The 22071-nt window shown below is 31.9% G+C and overlaps 1 protein-coding gene across 1 annotated transcript; it reads left to right on the plus strand.

Moving 5' to 3' along the window:
- The first annotated feature begins 1982 nt into the window (after positions 1-1982).
- Positions 1983-8572, plus strand: LOC120092971 (primary amine oxidase-like). The gene is made up of 4 exons (XM_039051241.1): positions 1983-3345; positions 5316-5429; positions 6478-7022; positions 8146-8572. The coding sequence occupies exons 1-4, from the start codon at positions 2041-2043 to the stop codon at positions 8354-8356; spliced, it is 2175 nt and encodes a 724-aa protein (XP_038907169.1). The 5' UTR covers positions 1983-2040; the 3' UTR covers positions 8357-8572.
- The last annotated feature ends 13499 nt before the right edge of the window (positions 8573-22071 follow it).

Consider the following 22071-nt stretch of genomic DNA (forward strand, 5'->3'; position numbering starts at 1 on the left):
GGATTTTGGCATCAAGTACCCAAGACAAATAATTATTGTCGTTAATATCAAGTGCGGAAAATTATAATTTTGTAAGATTTGTCAGGACCGCACTATCATAAAATATTATACTTATGTTAAAAATTTAATAGATACTGAATATGCAAAATAACATTAAATTTATTAATTATAACGAAGAGGAAAAAACCGACATACCTTTAAGACTACCTTTAGTGGAAAAAACGACTGGAACTTGTGCTGATAACGTGTTATGAAATTGAGGAATACAAGGAAAATATACGGATATGAAAAATATAAAATAAAATAACTAAAAACATAAAATAACCAAAATCATGTGATTTTAATATCCACCAAATGCCACTATTTATAAGCAAAGTGGCAAATATGATGTGAACTTACATGAATACCAAGCATGACTAACTATAAGGTACATGGACAATATGAATAGTGACACATGATCTTTGAAACACTAAGGGTATGTTTGGTATGTGATAAAAGTAGAGAGTTGAGTTGAGTTGAGTTGGTAATTATTATCGGGAGAGTTAAATTATCTGGGGAGTTAAATTGTCTATGTTTGTTTACAGAGTTGAGTTGAGTTAGTAATTATTGTTTGTGTTTGTTGTGCAAAGTTGAATTGAGTTGAGTTGGAGGATCTGATGCTGTTTTTTTGTGAATGAGATTAGTTCTATTTTTTCTGTTTGTTTTTTTTTATTTCATTCTTTTATTTTTTAGTTTTATGCTTTTCCATTGTTGATTAATTTTAAAATATACACGTATTTTCTCAAATCATTTATGACATAAACTGGACAATCTCAATTTTTTTTCTCAATTTATAGAACATAATATATTATTTTTCATATACTTTTCAAAAACTGTAATAATTCTAATTATCTTCCATCGATAAAACATACCAACAAAATATATTTCATATTGCTACTCAATTAATTGGTATATTGTATATTGAATGTATATATATTGAATGTATGTATATATATTGAAGGTAATTATCCCAATTACTACTTGGTATATTGTATGTATATATATTGAATCTTGCTAACTTAACTTTATTATTTCACATATCATACAGTTTATTTTTATATAATATGGATGGTATATTTGGGGATCCAAACGACAAAGATGAGGGAAGAGAGAAAGAAATGAAAATAGAATCCAAAAGTTTGACGATAAAAAAAAATCTGACTGGATCCAAATGGCAAAGATGAGGGAAGAGTGAAAGAAATGAAAATATATTGATTTTTAGAGTTGGATCCAAATGGCAAAGATGAGGGAAGAGTGAAAGAAATGAAAATATATTGATTTTTAGAGTTAGTTTCGAGGGATAGAAAAAGGAGTTTTTAGTGGGTAAAAAATAGGTTTTAATAACCCATAGGTTTGATGATAAAAAAAAAAAAAATCTAGATCCAAACGGCAAAGATGATGGAAAAGAGAAAGAAATGAAAATATATTGATTTTTAAAGTTAGTTTTGGGATAAAAAATGGGAGTTTTGAATGGGTAAAATTTTTTTTAATAACCTATAAATTTTCTTTATGGGTTTAACAAACATGGATAATAAATACCTACCTAACTCAATAACTCATACCCATTTATAAAATATCTCCTAAATAATTTACATCTATCTTCTATTATAATATTCGTGATATATTGAAGTTAGTAAAATTAGTTATCCAACATCAAGTTCTAAAGTTGGTAAACATCTCTGAATATCCAAGTATCCATTAAAGACTATATAAATCTTTCTTAAGAAAACACCATACAAATCATTGAAATACTGATGATAACATTTTGTAAAGTTTAAAATAAACAGAAAGAGGTTTAGGGATAAGTTGGAATTTAACATATTTCTTTAAATAGAAACAAAATGACAATAATACCCTTACCTTTGTCGTTTTGTGCAATCCAAATTGTGTCCCAAATTCTCTACCCTCTTTCTCCCATGATAAATTCCCCTAAATCCTGCCCTCCTTCAGTACCACTCTCTACTCCAAAAATTAGAGACTAAGAAAAAAAGGGCCAAAACCATGGCGGCCGGAAAATATCTCCTCTCCTCCTTCCTATCTCTAACCACAGCCTTTGCTCTGTTTTTCACTTGGCTCCACCTCCCATCTCCATCGCCAAACGGCGCAGAGCTCCTCGACTGCGCAGCCTACTCCCCTTGGTGCTCCTCCAAATCCCAACCCACCAATCTCGGCCGTCAGAATCCCACGCGCCGCCGTGACCACTCCTCTGACACCCCCCACCACCCTCTCGACCCACTCACCGTCAACGAAATCAACAAAGTCCGTTCAATCCTCTCCTCTCATCCTCTCTTCAAATCGTCTCCTTTTTCCATCCACTCCTTAGTCCTCGAAGAACCCAACAAATCTGTCGTCCTAAAATGGCAAAACGGCAATTCTCTGCCTCCTAGAAAGGCCTCTGTTATAGCACGTGTCAACGGAAACTCCCACGTGTTAACCGTTGACTTGACCACTGCGAACGTCGTTATCCGCGAAACCGGCCCACACTCGGGTTATCCGACGATGACGGTGGAAGAGATGAACAGTGCCACGTGGGTGCCGATGAAGAGCGAGAGCTTCAATCAGACGATTCTCAACCGTGGGATTGCTCTGTCCGACTTGGCCTGCCTGCCGATTTCCACAGGATGGTTCGGCGCCGCCGAGGAGAATCGGCGGTTAATTAAAGTACAGTGTTACTCCATGAAAGACACAGCCAATTTCTACATGAGACCCATCGAAGGCTTGACCGTTCTCGTTGACTTAGACAGTCAAGAAGTGATTGAAATTTCGGACAAAGGGAAAAACATCCCGATTCCAAAAGCCGCCAACACGGATTACCGATACTCAGCGCAGCCGCCGAACAAAGTGATGAAGGTATTGAATCCGATTTCAATCGAGCAATCGAAGGGGCCGAGTTTCATGGTGGAGGAGAATTACTTAGTGAAATGGGCAAATTGGGAATTTCACTTGAAACCCGACCCGAGAGCCGGGAGTGTGATATATGGTGCAAAAATTCGGGACCCAGAAACGGGGAATTTGAGGGATGTTATATACAAAGGGTATACGTCGGAGTTGTTTGTGCCTTATATGGATCCGACGGATGCTTGGTATTTCAAGACGTATATGGATGCAGGGGAATACGGGTTCGGGTTGCAAGCAATGAGTCTTGACCCGCTTAATGATTGCCCGAGAAATGCTTATTATATGGACGGTGTGTTTGCGGCGGTGGATGGAAAGCCGTATGTGCGACGGAATATGATTTGCTTGTTTGAGAGTTACGCCGGCGATATCGGGTGGCGGCATGCAGAGAGTCCGATTACTGGCTTGGATGTAAGTCGAAATTTGTTCTAACCCTTTTTCTTTTAAAATTTTAGGAAAGGTTAAAAGTGGTCAAAATTAGAGAGATGATTAAATTTTGAGGTTCAATTTATAATTAATCTCAAGGAAAAAGTATTTTCAATAAAAACGTCATTATATATATTTTTAAGAAAAAATATTTTGAATGACAAATTTATTAATAATAAATATGTTTTATTTTTCAACAAAGTGTTTTAAGACTATTTAATTAAAGGTCTATTAACATGTTTAAGATTGATCTTAAAATTGATTTTAAAATGGTTAAAATCACTTGTACTAGATTTAAAATTATTCTAAAATATATCTTTAATCACTCAAAATCAATTTTAAATTTAATTTGGTCTATTAACATGTTTAAGATTGATCTTAAAATTGATTTTAAAATGGTTAAAATCACTTGTACTAGATTTAAAATTATTCTAAAATATATCTTTAATCACTCAAAATCAATTTTAAATTTAATTTTATACCTTTAAATATATTTTTTTACTATTAAAATTTATTAAGATCATTAAAAGTATATTAATTTTAACTGACTTTGAAAATAACAAATGCATTTTAAAATTACTCTTAGATATATCACATATGTCAATATCTCTTATCTACCCATTTATTTAAATACGTTATTACAAAACCACTTTATAAAAAGTTATACTAAACTTATTTTAAAAAATTATATTAAACAAACTTTAAGGGGCATATAGAAAAATCAATTTTATTTAAAAAATTATATTTCTTACAAAGTTATTCCACGTATCAATAAGTGGTTTGAGTTGATTAATGTTTTTATTTAGTTATTTTGAAAAATGTCAATTTATAGAGTTCTATCAACTAAAAGTCACTCTCTTTCAACTTTCAAAAAATATTTATTTTGATTAAGTTTTTAAATTGTTACTCGTGAATTAATTTAGATTATTTATTAAAATTATATTTTAAAATTATTAATCAATTCTTATATGTGAGTAGACTTTTTAAATGTCAAATTAATAAAATGGATGATTTATTTAATTATAAAAATTTAAGAATTTAATTTATATAATTATAAGTCTCTATAGGCTAAAACAATACAAAATGGATTCCATTCTTAATTTTTTTTTATGGTTCATCTCATCCTATTTCTGTACAATCCTTTATTTATTTTGATTCCCTACTTTTAAAATACCTGAGATCGTCCGACAACCTTTGCTTTCTTACATATTTATTCATTTTTAAATCTTGTAAATAAAGAGAACAAATGGTTTTAAAAAGTAACAAATGTTTTGAAATCACGTGACCCAAAATAGACCAAATTTGAAAACGACAATGCTAACTAGTTTTGTTTTTTTATTGAGCTCATTTTATAACCATCTAGTTTTTAGTTTTTAGTTTTTCAAAATTTAGGCAGTAAATATTCATTCTATTATAATAAATGGAGAAAAATAGATTTAATTTTTAAAAACCAAAAAATAAAAAACGAAATGGCAAAACGAGATCAAAGTGGTTACCAAACAGGACTTAATTTTCTTGCTTTGTAATCTACCTTTTACCTATGTTTTAAAAAACAAGTTAAATTTTGAAAAAAAAAAGTAGTTTTTAATTTTTTTTGGAATTCAGCTAAAATTTCAATTCTCTTACTTATTTCAACTATGGTGAGAAGATAAGAGAAAATAGGTATAATTTTCAAAAATCAAAACATAAAACGAAATAGTTATCAAATAGACCTTGATTTTTTTAAAAAAAATATTTTTTTGTTGATTAAAAAATGGAAAATATTTGTGTGGCTGATCACTAAGGTAAAATGTAGATCAATGGTAAAATATAGTTAAAAATAACCAGAAATTTGGAAAGGAAGGAATCTTTATAGACTTAATTTCATCCATTAAAAGTGAAAAATGAAAATGGTTACGAAGAAAAATATCTTTTGTTGATTAAAATAAAAATGAAAAAATATTTGTGGGGAGCAGATAACGGAGGTAAGGCCGAAGGTGACGCTTGTGGCGAGGATGGCGGCATCTGTGGCCAATTATGACTATATCGTCGACTGGGAGTTCCAAACAGATGGACTTATTAGAATCAAGGTATGAATTTTGTCTTTTTATTTCCAACATTTTATTGAATTTCAATCGTCTTTGAGGGGAAAAAATAGAATTTTACTTTGAAATTTCAGAAGTTCTAAAATGTGTTGTAAATTTTTAGTAACAAATTTAAAGTAAAATTCCGAAAATTTTACTATTGTAAAAATGCTATAATAATAAAGTCTAGCGTGACATTTAAGGATAATCAAAGCGAAACCACATGATCAAGTTGTCGAAAAAAAATTAAAGCACGTGACCTAGTTTACAAATTTCAACGAAAGATTCCACTTTAGTGTCAATTTTTTAAAGCTTTGTTACTTTTGCTATGTTGTCTATTTATGTATGAAACATTAGATTAGAAATTGGTAACAACCTTCTTTGTCTCTAAAATCTTCATGAATTTTAAAAACGGAGTAATACACATTTGAATTTATTATTTTATGTCTAATAGTTTGCTATTCTATAAAAGTATTTAATAAATCCATAATATATATTTCTATGTGTATAATAGATTTCACGTATTTAAAATTATAAAATTAAATTTTGTCTAATAATACTCCAAATTCTTAATTTTCTGTTACTTCATAAATTTTAAATAGGGTAGAATATGAAAACTTAAAAATGACTTACAGAATACAAAATAGTAAATTTATGAATTCATCAGATATAAAATTTAAAATTAATGACCTGTTAAACACATTATAAATTTTCTGAATTAGCAAAAGTTTGGAGATCTTTCTAACCATTTTTATAATTTAACCTAACTCATCTTGGTTCTATCTCCTACTCCAAATATATAATAATAATAATAATATAATTAAATACATACCAATCTTAAAAGGGCTATTTTTAAATATGAAAAGGTGAACTAAAATATTACAAATAAAACAAAATTTTCCTATCTATTCATATTTTATATATTTATCTCTATCATAATAAACACGGATAATATTTTATTACGGTGTGATATTTTATTATTATTTATAAATATTTTTAGTCATATAAAATAATCTCAATTTTGAAACTAATATTTTTCAAATCTAAAACACAGGTGGGTCTGAGTGGGATATTAATGGTGAAAGGCACATCATACGAGAACACGAACCAGTTCGCCGGAGAAGATCTCCACGGTACACTGTTATCGGAAAACGTCATCGGAGTAATTCACGATCACTATATAACATTCTACTTGGACATGGATATCGATGGCTCCGACAATTCATTTGTGAAGGTGAATCTCCAAAGGCAAAGGACTTCTAAAGGAGAATCACCGAGAAAAAGTTACTTGAAAGCAGTAAAAAAGGTGGCCAAGACAGAGAAAGAAGCTCAAATTAAACTCAAACTTTACGACCCATCAGAGTTTCATGTGGTGAATCCTTCTGTCAAGACTCGGGTGGGTAATCCGGTCGGGTACAAGGTGGTTCCTGCCGCCACCGCCGCCAACTTGCTAGATTTGGACGATCCCCCGCAGAGGAGAGGAGCGTTTACGAATAATCAGATATGGGTTACACCGTATAACCGGAGCGAGGAGTGGGCTGGCGGCCAGTTCGTTTACCAGAGCCACGGCGAGGATACCCTTCAAACTTGGTCGGATCGGTAAGTATTTTCTGAACTTCATACAATATTTTAATCTGAAGTGTTATTTTTCTTGCCTAATTCAAATATAGATGTTCAAGGGACAGGGCCAGTGAATTACATCTCGACTCTGTCGATATCTCCATTTTCTCAACTAGCCCAGCTCAACCTTAAAAACTAGAGGCTTAGTCAAGTCTAATGGCTTAAGATACTATTTGCGACCCAACTTTCAATAGTCAGATCTAGGTCTGAGTTCATTGAATCAAAGTTTGGATAACCAACACTCTTAAATTTTAGAATTAGTTGTAAATATATCAAATAAATCCAAAGTATTAAGGCACAATGCACAAATTTTTTTTTTTTATAGATATAACAAAAATTAGATCTAAATCTTAAAGTCAAATAAAAAAAATATATGGATATTAGGGTGTTAAAAAAATCGATCAACCCTACTCGTACAAATTGGGTTGGATTACCAACTTATTTGGATGGGATTGAGTTCAAATAATAATAAAAAAAATTATGAATTGGGTTGATTTATGGGTCACCTAAAATAACCCGAACTAGTCGGAACCAATTTTTAAAATGTATATTTTTTTTACTTATATAATTATATATACATATATTTTATTTTAGGTTTTTTAATTTCATTATTTTTTTGATATTTTATCCTTCAATAATTCTTAAAAATAGAAAGAAAATTTTCATTAAATAAATTAAATTTGAGTTTTATTCTTAATTTAATATATGAAAAGAATTCAATCAAATATTTGCGTATTAACATTTTACTTCCTTTTAGAATAAAAATTTCAATAAATGACTCACTAAGTCAACCCAATTCAAATGTTTTATGGTTGAGTTTGGTTGTGTTTATTTTTTAATAAAAGGTTATTTGGATTGAATAAATTTACAACTCAAATAATTGGTTGGATTTAAAAAGTTGTTCAACTCAATTCAATCAAATCCATGAACACTTTTAAGGTATATTTTATATTTTCTTAAAGTACGACTATCTTTCTCCATGGAAGGAGTTTGAACTGAAAGATTGAATTAGACCGTGTTTATTTTAGATATCTACTTTATTCGTTTATTATTATTTTTGTTGATAAAATGATGGATAGTATAAATTTGTATTTGAATGAAGGGATCGTGAGATAGAAAACAAAGACATAGTTGTATGGTATACGTTAGGGTTCCATCACATACCTTGCCAAGAAGATTTTCCAATAATGCCAACTGTGTCAGCAAGTTTTGATTTGAAGCCTGTCAATTTCTTCGAAAGCAATCCGATACTTTCATTTCCACCCAACACCATTCAAGACCTTCCTGTTTGCAAGCCTGCTGCATCCGCTTGAGCCTGCCTCCACAGTTATTATTTTGTACAACCAACTAAATCATCTGTCTGACTGATAAGATACACCATGTTTTATCAGCATAGTACTATAATATTTTAGCTTTACGCCGTCTTAGTTTTTATACTTTTAAATCATCTTCATTTTTATGTTTGTCCCAAATATCCATTTGGGATTTCTTCTCATTTAAAAATGATAATTTGGCTATCTTTTACCTCACATTTTAGGTTTTTTTTTTAACCATTTCATTTTTAGTTTTTAGTTTTTAAAAATTATGCCTATTTTCTCTCTTTTTTTTTTATAATAATTTGCATCTTTTTTAATTACAATGGTTAAATTCTTAACTACAATGGTTGCACATTTCTTAATTACAATGGTTGAATTTTTAGCTAAAGTCAAAAAACAAAAATAAATTTTTAAATTTTTTTTTTCAAAAGAAAATTGGCTCAAATCATTGGTAAAAAAATAAATAACAAAATAATCAAATAACTAAATGATTATGAAACAAGAACTTTGTTATTTAGATATTTAAAATTACCTTTTTTCAAAATTAGACTTTTACATAAATCAATCTAAACAAAAGTTTGGCAGGTATGATACTAGTAGTCATCATAATGTGCCCTTAAAAAAAAAAAGGAAAAAAAGAACTCATAACATGACAAAGAAAAGTGATTAGTGCACCAATTTAAGACGAATGAAAAGACCCTCACATATAAATCACGTTCCATTTTTCTCGTGTAGAATGATTTTAGAGAAACAAAAAATATAATCACATATATATGAGATGATATGATATTTAAATTTATCTTTTATCTATTAATTTAAAATTTTGAGTCAATTACAATATTATTTTCTTTCTAATTAATATTGATTTTTATGTATTGAATTTGTTTTTGGCAATTAATGATTTAAAAATATATATAAACTCTCCACTTTTATGAGAGGTCATTCACTCATTTAGTTCTAATTTTAAAAAAAGAAAAAAACAACTTTTTCTTAAAAGAGATAATTAGATAATCAATTTGTCCTTATCCTTGGTGTACGAGAATAAATGGTTCATCATGATCCATCAACTTTGTGGTGAAGATTCCAAGTTGATGTTGCTTGGTTGCGTGTATTATCGAAGAAAGGTTGCAATGTCTTATTCAATTGTTCACCGATAACTTGGAACGAGAATAAGAGAGAAAATAGGTAAGGAGAAGGACCTCCTAATTTAGTTCAAGGTTTTTAGGTATGGAAATAAGTTATCATCATACATTTTTCATATCCATAGATGATATCCATTTAAAAAGATTGAATTTTCTCTAGTTACTTGGTTCTACACAAATCATGAACAACCCTCATAAGAATATTAGAGTTTATTTTACATCAGTTAATTTGTTATTATGTTATCGATAGTTTGGATGTTGAAATGGTAGCGAGCGAGCAAAAAAATATTGTCCTTGAAATTATCTTGCAACATAAAAAAATGCCATGTTCTGTAGATCTTACTAAAATCGAAATGCTTTTTAACTTACAAGAAAAGCTACATTATAAAAAGAGAGTAAAGAAAACTTAATCTAACTCAACTCACCTATAAAATCATGTAGGATATCAGAAAAATCTATATATATATATATATATAAAAACCCATAAAACTAACCACAAAGAGAATGAGATTAAAAGAATTTTGCTAACAATATTGGAGTATGGCAAAAGAGCTTGAGAAAAGAGAAGTTAGAGAAAATATGAGACAGAATGATGGAAGTCACAAAATATGTGTTAATTATAGAGAACAAAAAGTTGGTTTTTCTCATTAAGGACGTAGTAGACATTTAATATGCCAATTTGTCCTAAAAGTCTTCAATTTAAAAAATCCATCCTAAAAGTTTTTAACCCTTTAAAATTGTCCCTTTTTTTAGTTGGCAATTTCTCCACTTTATCGAGGGATTTATAAACATAAGTACTCAGGCTCAAAATCCTTATTTGAATCATTCATATCTTAATGGAAAATGAGAGGAAATAGCCAAATTTCGAGTTTTATTTAGATTTTTGGTAAAATCGGAAAATAATAAAATTTTGACAAAATGTGCCACTCATGTGAGACCCTTTTTTATAATACCTTATTTGCCCTTCTTGTGGTCTTCCACAAAAAATATTGAATACAATGTAATTGTTATATCGTGAATCAATTCGAAATGAAAATATAATGTAATTAAACCTGTTATCAGTTTCAAACCCTACAGAGTTAGAAAAAAAAAGTGGCACATTTTTCTTCTGATTATCTAATCTTTTATCTCTCCATTTAAATTTTAATGTATTGTAAATCTTTAAATTTTACATTTTTTTTAACTTATTACATTATCAGTATCATATTTAATTCTAATTGAATGATTCGTCTTGATTCTTCGATTTTTTATGAGTTTTAGCACTTATCATATCATTATAGTTATGTTTATATCGGTTTTCACCAATTAATTAACATATAGTTACACATACATTATAATAGTATTATGAAGATATGAGATTAAACTAATCTATATTTACACATATAGTGTAATTGTAACATAAACTTATAAGTTTTTAACCATAATTTTTTTTTCGTGATTCGTTGTTGTAACTGAATTTTGTATCTCCCTGATTTTTTTCCATGAATATCTATTAATCTATCTTTTGTTATCAAATTTGATTTTATATTATTATTTTTCAATTTCTTTATACATTTTCTTGATTTTTTTTTTTAAATAATGTTATTTTAATATATATTGACAAAACTAGGGTAGGATTGAAAGTATTGTAAAAATAGGTTTTTAAATCGTGTACTCGGTACATGATTTCCTGCTGATCTGGCACACACAGTCTGCCGTGGCAAGTCATGCAACAGGTAATCGTGTACCCGATACACGATTACCTTAGGTCGTGTACCGGGTACACGACTCCCTTTTCCATTAAACTGTCGCGACCCTTGTATTGCTATTGACCCTTGCTTTTGCTTCTGCTATTTACCTTAAGTATTTACCCAAAGAGATATATTTGCTTGATTTCTGATAGACATAAGGACATTTTTACTGCAATTAATAATGAGAAAATTGGTTGGAGTGGACCTAGAGCAGACTTTATTTTTTATGTAATTGTATCTTTTATGTAATTATATTTTTCATGTAATTGTATCTTGTATGTACTTATATTTTTTATGTAATTGTTTCATTTTATGTAATTTTACTTTTTTATGTAATGAATTTATTTTTTATGTACTTGTAATGTAATTGTACATACATTTTTTATGTAATTGCTTCATTTTATGTAATTGTTTCATTTTATGTAATTGTAATTTTTATGTAATGAATTTATTTTATGTAATTGTATCTTTTTATAATAGTTGACAAACAAGACGACTCAATGTTGCTGACACCGATCGAAGACGTATTAGTCGTAGACGACGACAACGACAACAGAGTGAACCTAATTTAGAGGGATACGAAGACAACCCCCATGAGGGGTAAGGGCCAGGGGGGGTCGTTTTTAAATTTCATGTAAACTTTCATTTTCAAATTGTAAATTAAAAAATTAATTGTAAATCTACTTTAATATCATGACATTTTTTTTAATATGAGTGCAAGATAATTATGTTTTCATTGTGGATTAAATATATAATTAAGTTTAATGATGAAGGAATTTGTGAACATCTCCAATTAAAAAAAAAATTAGTCATTCTATTTTCTTTTTTAAAAAAAGAAAAACAAATCGTGGACCTGGTCTACGAGTTTCCATACGACCAGTCAACCAGTCAACCGACGTGGTGCTAACGGGATTAAACGGGACTCGTATAACCCCGTACACGAGTTTGCTACATGGCAATCGTGTACCCCATACACGATTTCACTACCCTAGTTTTGTCAATAGTTTCAGCAAACACCTATTTTTAAAAATACTTTCAATTTTACCCTTTTTTTGTCAATATATGTTAAAATAACATTATTTTTTAAAAAAATCTATTTTCTTATCAAACTCAATTTTATCTTATTCTTTTTCGATTTGTTTATACATTCTCTTATCAAACATTTTTTTGCAACCTTCTTTTTTTAAGTTGATTCAGTTTTATCTAATTCTTTTTCAATTTTTTTATGCATTTAGAGATTTGTATTTTTATCTCGATTTATTTATTTCTTCTATTTCATGCATTATTAATTGAGAAGATAATCAATTAAATTTAAATAATCTATATTTTTTAAAATGTAATTATAGTAGTATCTCATTGATATATAAATTGTATCTCAAAATCTTGTGAAATTAAATTAATTATTTCAAATAATTAGGTTTGGTTTCCTTTTAGTTTCGTACTTTAGAATCAAAACTAATATAATTGAGAAGATAATCAATTAAATTTATTTGACACGAGATTTGAAAATTTTTCATTTAAGTTGATAAAAGATATGAAATATTTAAATTTTAAATTTATGAAGGAAAAGTGTAAGAGTCTGACCTTAATTGGAATTATATATATATATATATATATTTCATTTTTAAAACCCAAAAAATTTCAACCTAATTTGAAATGTCTAGATTTTGTTTTAGAACCCAATTTTAATATAACTCAAACAATAAAAAGTTAAAAAAATAAAAATAAAAGGGAGGAAAAAAAGAAAAAAAAATATAACCTTACAAGCTACAACTTCATTCTCTTTTCCCACTTTTGTTGTTCTACATTATCGCAGTCGCATACCATACCACCAGCAAGTTAAGTTGCATTTTTTTTTTCTTTTTCTCACTTTTTTTTGTTCGTTCACGATTCTTTGATCAACAACCATACAACTTCCATCTATGATTTTCTTTCCTTCAATCATTTCTTCTTCTTTGTGATAGTGTGTATTGTGGTCGCCTTATAAAAAAGAAATCCGAAAGAAGAGGCATTGTGGTTGCGTGAAGAAGATTTTCAAATCCCTAATTTATTTTTGAGGAAAACTGAAGGAAGAAGAGAAGATTTTCAAATCCCTCGTTTCTTTTTCCTCTTTTTATTTTTTATTTTTTTTATTTGAGTTGTTGGCGATTTTGGTTTTAATTTTTTTTTTCTATGAATGCCTAGAGTAGTGTAATAATCATATCATGTAGGTGTTGATTGGACGTTTGACAGGTTGCATTAGTTACTGTGGTAATTGTTTAGTTATAGTATATTTAAAGTTTTTGAAAGTTTTTGCAACTTTCCAACTTCAACTTATGAACATTTTGTATTTATTTGTAAATGAGAGCAATTTTAACAATTTGTCATTATTGTTTTCAATTATTTAATTCAATTTTTTCCCAATTTTACAATTTGAAAAATTTTTGCTATTTTTTTAAATGAAACCTCTAAATTTGCTATTTATTTGGTCAGCCCTATCTTAATTAATTTCACTTAACAGTCCCTTGGAATAAATTTTATATTCTATTTTCAAAGTAAGTTTAGCTCAATGGTATTGACATTCATTTCAATCAAAAAGGTTGGAGGTTCAATCCCTCACCATTACAGTTTGTTTTTTTTTTAAAACAAGAAACTTATTGGAAGCGTGTGATAGATACTCACAAATAAATAATCAATAAAAAAATATTTGAGAAAAAATATTTGGACAAATTTAGATATATACTCATGTCCTAATTAAACATACATAGAACAATTAAAGTTCTACACTTAATTCACATGAAACTCTACTAAATTAACTCTCACATTATGGCTTCATGAAAATATCCACAATTTGATCTTTGTCTTCACATATTCAACTAAAGCTTCCTTTCTTGAAATTAAATCTCTGATAAAGTGAAATCTTATATCAATGTGCTTGCTACGATCATGGAACATCGAGTTCTTTGCTAGAGCAATTGTTGACTTATTGTCTACATGGATCACAGTAGTATCATCTTGTAAAATTTCAACTGTCTTAAGCAAATTCCTTAACCAAACTGTATGACAAACACATGAAGCTGCAGCGACATATTCTATCTCACAAGTAGATAATGTTACAATAGGTTGTTTCTTAGAACTCCAAGTAAATGTAGTATTATCAACAGATAAAACATATCCACTTGTACTTTTTCGGTCATTAATATCTCCAGCCCAGTCACTCACAATAGCCTTCAAGCTTGGGTTCTTTAGATGATTAACAAAATAGCCCACAGTGAAGTGTACCTTTGAGATAAAAAAGAATTCTCTTTTCCATTTTCAAATGAGTTGTTGTAAGAGATTCCATAAATTGAATCACCAATCGTGTATAAGTCAAATATTCCAAACTCCATGTTGAAATGCCTTAAATCTGTTTGTTGACACTTCGAACAACCAAGTATGGCGCGCCCTGGTGGGGGTTTGGGGGCAACGCCCCCGAAACCTATTCAGATTTCGTATTCAACATATTTATTTATTTGTAGTTATTTATGATTTTGACCCTAGGGTTTAGAGTAGTGCGCTATATAAACTTTCTAACCTTAGAGGTGCCATTTTGATGTAATTTCTGAAAACATTCTCTCAAATAATATTGTTCTCCCTTTACCCGTGGACGTAGCTAACACACTGTTAGTGAACTACGTATATGTGTATGTCGATCTTCTCTATCTCTATGTTCCTTTTTGTGTTCTTTAATAGTCATTTTTCATAACAAACTGGTATCAGAGCCTTGTTAGGGTTTCTTCGAAATTCTGCATTTGTTCGACAATTGAAGATGTCTGGCATGAACGTAAATATCGACAAATTTACTGGGAGGAACGGTTTTGGTTTATGGCAGATCAAGTTGCGATCCTTGCTAAAGCAGCAGGGGCTGTGGGCACCGCTGACAGGTAAGTCAAAGAAGGCTGCTGTGGATGACGAAGAGTGGCAGACTCTTGAGAAGAAGGCTCATTCGACGATCATGCTATGTTTGGCTAATGACATCATCATTAAGGTTGCAGATGAAGAAACTGTCACTGGTCTTTGGTTGAAGTTGGAAAGTCTTTACATGATGAAATCTTTAACCAAGAAGTTGTTTATGAAGAAACGTCTGTATCATCTACGTATGCAGGAAGGAATGTCTCTACGAGACCATCTTGATCAATTAAATAAAATTTTATTAGATCTGCGTAACGTAGAGGTTAAGGTTGATGATGAGGATGCTGCCCTAATTCTGTTGACAACTTTGCCCCTATCGTATGAGACTTTCGTTGACTCGTATATTGGAAGGAAAGAAACTCTGACCTTAGAAGATACAAAGTCCACGTTGCTTATGAGAGAGGACCGTCAGAATGTAGGAAGTTCAGTTACAGAAAGTCAGACATCTGGGTTAGCTACTACTGGGAGCAAGGGACAGGAATTCTGGTAAGCAGAAGTCGAACCAGAATAAAAGGTCTTCGAAGTCAAAGGGTTCTAGGTCAGATGATATTTGTAACAACTATAAAGAAAAGGGACATTGGAAACCGAATGTCCTAAGATAAAAAGGAATCAGGAAAAGAAGTAAAAGAGTGACAAAAGGGAAGCATCTGCCTCTGTTGCACAAGTTGAGATTGATTCTGAAGAAGTCGAGATCGATTCTAAAGGAGTTTTAGCTTTAGTTGTGAATGAACATTCACATTTTGATGATGTGTGGGTTCTTGATTCTAGGGCATCTTATCATATGTGCCCAAATAGAAAGTGGTTCTCAACCTATTAGCAAATAGATGAAGGGAATGTTAGCATGGCTAATGGTGCTGTGTGCAAGAAAGTTGGAATCGGCTCAGGTAAGATACGAACACATAATGGTGCCTTCTACACTTTAAACGGGGTTACGCATGTTCCACCAATGAAGAAGAGTTTGATATCCTTTAGTGTACTCGATAGCAAGGGTTACAGTTTTGAAGGTAAAGGTGGAGCAATGTATGTCTATAAGAGTTCTGAGGTAGTTCTGAAAGGCATAAAGCGTGGAACACTGTATTTTCTATTAGGTTCCACGATAACAGGTTATGCTATTATTGCATCGTCGGTCGTTCAGAAGGATGATATGACTATGTTATGGCATATGAGACTTGATCATATGAGTGAAAAAGGGATGTAAATTCTGTAAAAAAGAGATCTTCTTTGTGGGCACAAGGTGCAAGATTTGAATTTTTGAACATTGTGTATTTGGGAAGCTTCGTCGTAGCAAGTTTCCAAGAGGTGTTCATCGTACAAAAGGGACACTTGATTATATTCATTCGAACTGTTGGGGACCTTCCAAAGTTGAATCTATTGGAGGCAGTAGGTATTTTTTGTCGATAATTGATGATTACTCAAGAATGACTTGGGTTTTTATGATGAAACATAAAAGTGAAGCCTTCAAGAATTTCAAGCAGTGGAAGATATTGATTGAAAATCAAACTCGGATCAAAAGGCTGCGAACTGATAATGGTCTAGAATTCTGTGGATCTGAATTTAATGAGTTCTGTAAAGCTGAGGGAATTGTTCGCCATCACACTGTTAGGAATACTCCACAGCAAAATGGGGTTGTAGAACATATGAATCAAACGTTGTTGGAGAGAGCAAGATGCATGCTCTCTAATGCAGGGTTGGCTAGAAGGTTTTGGGCAGAAGCGATAAATACATCATGTTATCTGATCAATCGTGGACCTCACATAGCTATTGATTGTAAAGCACCTTACGAGGTGTGGTCTGATAAGCTTGCAGATTATTCTTTATTAAAAGTTTTTGGTTGTACTGTCTACTATCATGTTAATGAGGGTAAATTAGAACCTAGAGCTAAAAAGGATATATTTGTGGGTTTTGGGGATGGAGTTAAGGGATGTAGAGTCTGGTCACCTTCTGAGAATAGAGTCATACTTAGTAGGATTGTGATATTTGATGAAAATTCCATCCTTAACTCAACTGTAAAGCCTTTTGTGATGTCTACTGATGTGGGAGAAAGTAGCAGTGTTGATAAACAGGTGGAGATGCAATTCACTTCAGCTGTGAATGGATTACAACATCAAGGTGGAGAAGATCAACACGTTACTACAGAAACTAATGTGCAACCATAAATTAATGTGCCTAGAACATCAGAAGTTGCTTTGCCTGAGAATTCTAGATCACGAGTAGATCAACCGAGCATAGCTCGTGATAGAGCTAGAAGAGTTCGTGTTGGACCTCCTGTGAGGTATGGTTTTGAAGATGTGGTTACTTTTGCATTGCAGGTTGCTGAAGAGGTGGATCCTCATGAGCCATCCACCTATAGAGAAGCTCTGTCATGTGGTGAGTCTACTAAATAACTTGCTGCTATGGGGGATGATATGGAATCTCTTGACAAAAATCAGACTTGGGATTTAGTTAAATGACCTAAGAAGAGAAAAATTGTCACTTGTAAATGGGTCTTCAAGCAAAAGGAGGGAATATCACCTTTAGAGGGCATTAAATATAAAGCTCGAGTTGTTGCTAGAGGGTTCACACAAAGGGAAGGAGTTGATTATAATGAGATCTTCTCACCAGTAGTCAGACATACTTCTATCAGGGTGTTACTAGCTATAATAGCACATCAGAATTTGGAACTTGAACAACTAGATGTGAAGACAGCTTTCTTACATGGAGAGTTAGAGGAAGAGATTTATATGACCCAACTAGATGGGTTCCACTGTCCAAGTAAAGAAGATTATGTTTGCAAGTTGAAGAAATCTTTGTATGGGTTAAAACAGTCTCCAAGGCAGTGGTACAAATGATTTGACTGCTATATGATTGGACTTGGCTATAACAGGAGTTCGTATGATTGTTGTGTATATCACAACAAAGCTGATGATGGTTCGATGATTTATCTACTTTTATATGTAGATGATATGCTCATAGCTACAAAGTCCAAGTCTGATATTCTGAAATTGAAAAATCTTCTCAGTGTTGAGTTTGATATGAAGGATTTGGGTGCTGCTCAGAAAATTCTGGGTATGGAGATTTATAGGGACAGAGATAAGAATGAGCTCTTCTTGTCGCAGAAAGGATATATTCAGAAAATATTGTCTAGGTTTGGTATGTCATCAGCTAAGCCTATAGATACTCCTAGTGCTGTAAATGCTCGTTTTTCATCTGTGCTTTCACCACAGTCTGAAGTTGAGAAGGAGTACATGTCTCGAGTTCCTTATGCTAGTACAGTGGGAAGTTTGATGTATGCCATGGTCTGTACTAGGCCTGATCTTGCCCATGCTATTAGTGTTGTCAGCAGATTCATGCGTCAACCTGGGAAGAAGCATTGGCAAGCCGTTAAAAGGATTTTTCGTTACCTTAGAGGTACATCTGATGTTGGTCTTGTTCATGGGAATTGCACAGAGTGTTTGGTGACCGGTTATTCTGATTCTGACTATGCTGGAGATTTGACAGTAGGAGGTCTATGATTGGCTATGTGTTCACTCTGGGTGGTTCTTTTGTTAGTTGGAAGGCAACCTTACAGCCTACAGTTACTTTGTCTACTACTGAAGCAGAGTACATGGCCTTGACAGAAGCTGCTAAAGAGGGAATATGGCTGAGGGGGTTAGTTGCTGATCTTGGTTTGCATCACGACCAAGCTATTGTATATTGTGATAGTTTGAGTGCAATATGCCTAGCCAAGGATCAAGTTCATCATGAGAGAACTAAGCACATAGATGTAAGATATCACTTCTTAAGAGGTGAGCAGAGAGTTAAAGTGATGAAAATTGGTACTGCTGATAACCCTGCTGATATGTTCACCAAACCGGTTCCATAAGGCAAGTTCCAACATTGTTTTGGACTTGCTGAATGTTTTGAATTGTTAGTGGTCCCCTTTGTGGGACACTTTGAGGCATGAGGAGAGAAGTCTGGGTACATCTGGCGATATTGATTTATGTTGTATTTGGTACATTTATTATCTGGGAGAGAATTCAAGTCAAGGTGGAAATTTGTTGAAATATCTTTGAATCTGTTTGTTGGCGCTTCGAACAACCAAGTTAAGGGGTCTCGCTGACCGGGGTCCAGGGGTGGGGCGCCTTGGTGAGGGTTCGGGGCAACGCCCCCGAAACCTATTCAGATTTTGTATTTAGCATATTTATTTATTTGTAGTTATTTACGATTTTGACCCTAGGGTTTAGAGTAGTGCATTATATAAACTCTCTAACCCTAGAGGCGTCGTTTTGATGTAATTTCTAGAAACATTCTCTCAAATAATATTGTTCTCCCTCTACCCGTGGACGTAGCTAACACACTTTTAGTGAACCACGTATATCTGTGTATTGATCTTTTCTATCTCTACGTTCCTTTTTGTGTTCTTTAATTGTCATTTTTCGTAACACTTCTAATCAAGCTTTTGAAATATGAAGGATCAATAACATCTCCTTCTTCATATTTGGACAGTTTTGTCCCAATTTCTATAGGAGTTGTGATAGGTTAGAATTGATCATCTTGAACTTCTTTAGAATTTCTCTATTATATTGTTCTTGATAAATAAAAATACCTTATCTGATTGCTTCACTTCAATGATATTTTAGTTGCATTAACCAGAAACCAATAAACTAAGATCCATGATTATCATTGTAACTTAAACATGTATGTGGAGACATACAAGTGGATCGTGTTTAAGTGATAACCTAAATGGCCTGTAGTATATGGATAAGACTGGGTACCTTATCTTGGTGACACTACGAGTATGACCCACTTTGTAGGTGTTACAAATGTTGTAAAATACTACAAATGATCTAATCCTGATCATTCATGTATTAGACATGTGAGTAGGGATATTCTATATAAAGAAGTTTGTATAAGACCAGACCACGAAATGTTTAGTCTCGTTATATAATGCCCTTCATAATTGAGACTTTCGTTTCACTAGGATGACCATAGGTAACATGATCGTAATCTTGAGTGAGTTGTGAACTCCTGCTTATGAGGGCGGTTCTTTGATTTGCATGGGTGAGAGTGGCCAGATCGCTAACTCAACAAGTCTACCATTTTGGGGATTCGTCTGATTGAGGAGCTGGAAACTGAACTACATAAGATGGAATTCACTGCTTCCCCAAAGTAGAGGTAAGTAGATAAATTGCTCATTTAAGGGATGATTCTGGGTCTTGAATAATAAAGTAGATAAATTGCACCCTTGAGGGCTGATTCCGGGTCTTGAATAATGTGGCGCCACACTCTCTCTTGGTCCGAGAGGGATTTAGTCTTAGTGAGACTATGATCTATTGTTCATTAGAGGGATCAGTGGTACTTAAGGAGTTAGATGTAACTACAAGGGAAAAACAGTAAATTAGCCCAGCTGTACTTACGAGCGATTTGTGAAGGGTCATCATACGGTTGATTGGTTATATCCAATAGACACATAAATATATCTGTAGTGCGAAGAATGCAACTATTGATTTTTAGTAGAGTGCTCGGCAGTTAATGGATAGTGGATAATGTGATTAAAGAGTTTAGTCAGTTATTCACGTACCTTTGGAGCTTCAAGCTACAAGTTCATAAGATCCCCTTGGTGGCTCAATGGATTTAAGTTGAGAATCAGATTTTGGGTTAATTTGAAATGTTCAAATTAATAAGAGGGAATTTGATTATATATGATATAATTAAATTAATTCAATTATATATGATATAATTGATATAATGTATTTGATACATTATTGTTTAATTGGAGAAACTAATATTGAATATGATTTAAATATATTTTCTATGAATTAGATTCATAGTTATTAAATTTAATATAAATATGTTTTATATTAAATGCATAAAACAGGAAAAAAAGAACTATGGTTTATATATTGTATATGATGCAATATTAAAACTATAGTTTATAAATATAATATGATAAGTTAGTTATCATATTTATTTATATTTATTAATTATTTGATAATTAAATTCTTTTTCTCCATAACCACCCTTAGTGGGTAGTTATTTGGTTTTATGGAAAAAATGGGATAAATAAAATTGGTTTTATTATTCCACATAAGAGAATACGAGCATTATGAATCGAGTGACTACATGATCGCTTTGAGAGACTATATGATAGCCTCATTATGTAAACGATTGCGTAGAAAGTCTATGCAATAGACTTCGTCGTCTACACGACTGTGTTGATGTGTACTCAATCTTCTTCCTCCTCCACACAAAACTTCCCTTCTAACCAAAATTAGCCAGAGCCCACCACTCCTGGATTCTCACATCGAGAATACCAAGGTATCCAAGTGGTAGTATCTTATTTGGTCCGAGGATCGAGTTGCTGCTTGTTGCTTGTTCGAGGGAGTTCAAGATTTGTTTGTTGCGTTCGTGAACAAGTTTGATCGAGGGATTTACTTGAAGAAGGGTTCTTCAAAGGAATAATCTCTTAATATTTTGTTTTTTTTTTATTTCAAAGCATGCTGTAATTTAAGTTTGATGCATAATCTGTTCTGTATGACTGTAAATGTATGAATTCATTCACAATGGGATTTAGATGATCCGTTTCCGCTGAAAGGTTCTTTGTAAATGGACTTCTTTCAATTGGTATCAGAGCTAGGTTGTGTTCTGATTTTTAAATTCCATTTGTTGTATTCAATTTCTTTTACAATTTGGTGTGTTTTAAGTTTCTGCAATACGTTTAAGTGTTAAATGTTTGTGGATGTTGTTGATGGATGTTTCAGGATAGTGTCTCTGTTAATGCTTTCGTTTATTGATGCATTGTGAATGTGATGAATTAATGGTGTATATTGCGATGGTGATGTATGCGTTGTACATGCAAGTTTCCTAGTAAAATCCAAGTATAAATCCTACTAGGTTTTCTGGTAAGTCCAGAATCGAACACAAGGACTACTGAGACAATATGCGATGGTAA

This window comes from Benincasa hispida, chromosome 12, assembly GCF_009727055.1.
Source record: "Benincasa hispida cultivar B227 chromosome 12, ASM972705v1, whole genome shotgun sequence".
In the NCBI taxonomy this organism is placed as follows: Eukaryota; Viridiplantae; Streptophyta; class Magnoliopsida; order Cucurbitales; family Cucurbitaceae; genus Benincasa; species Benincasa hispida.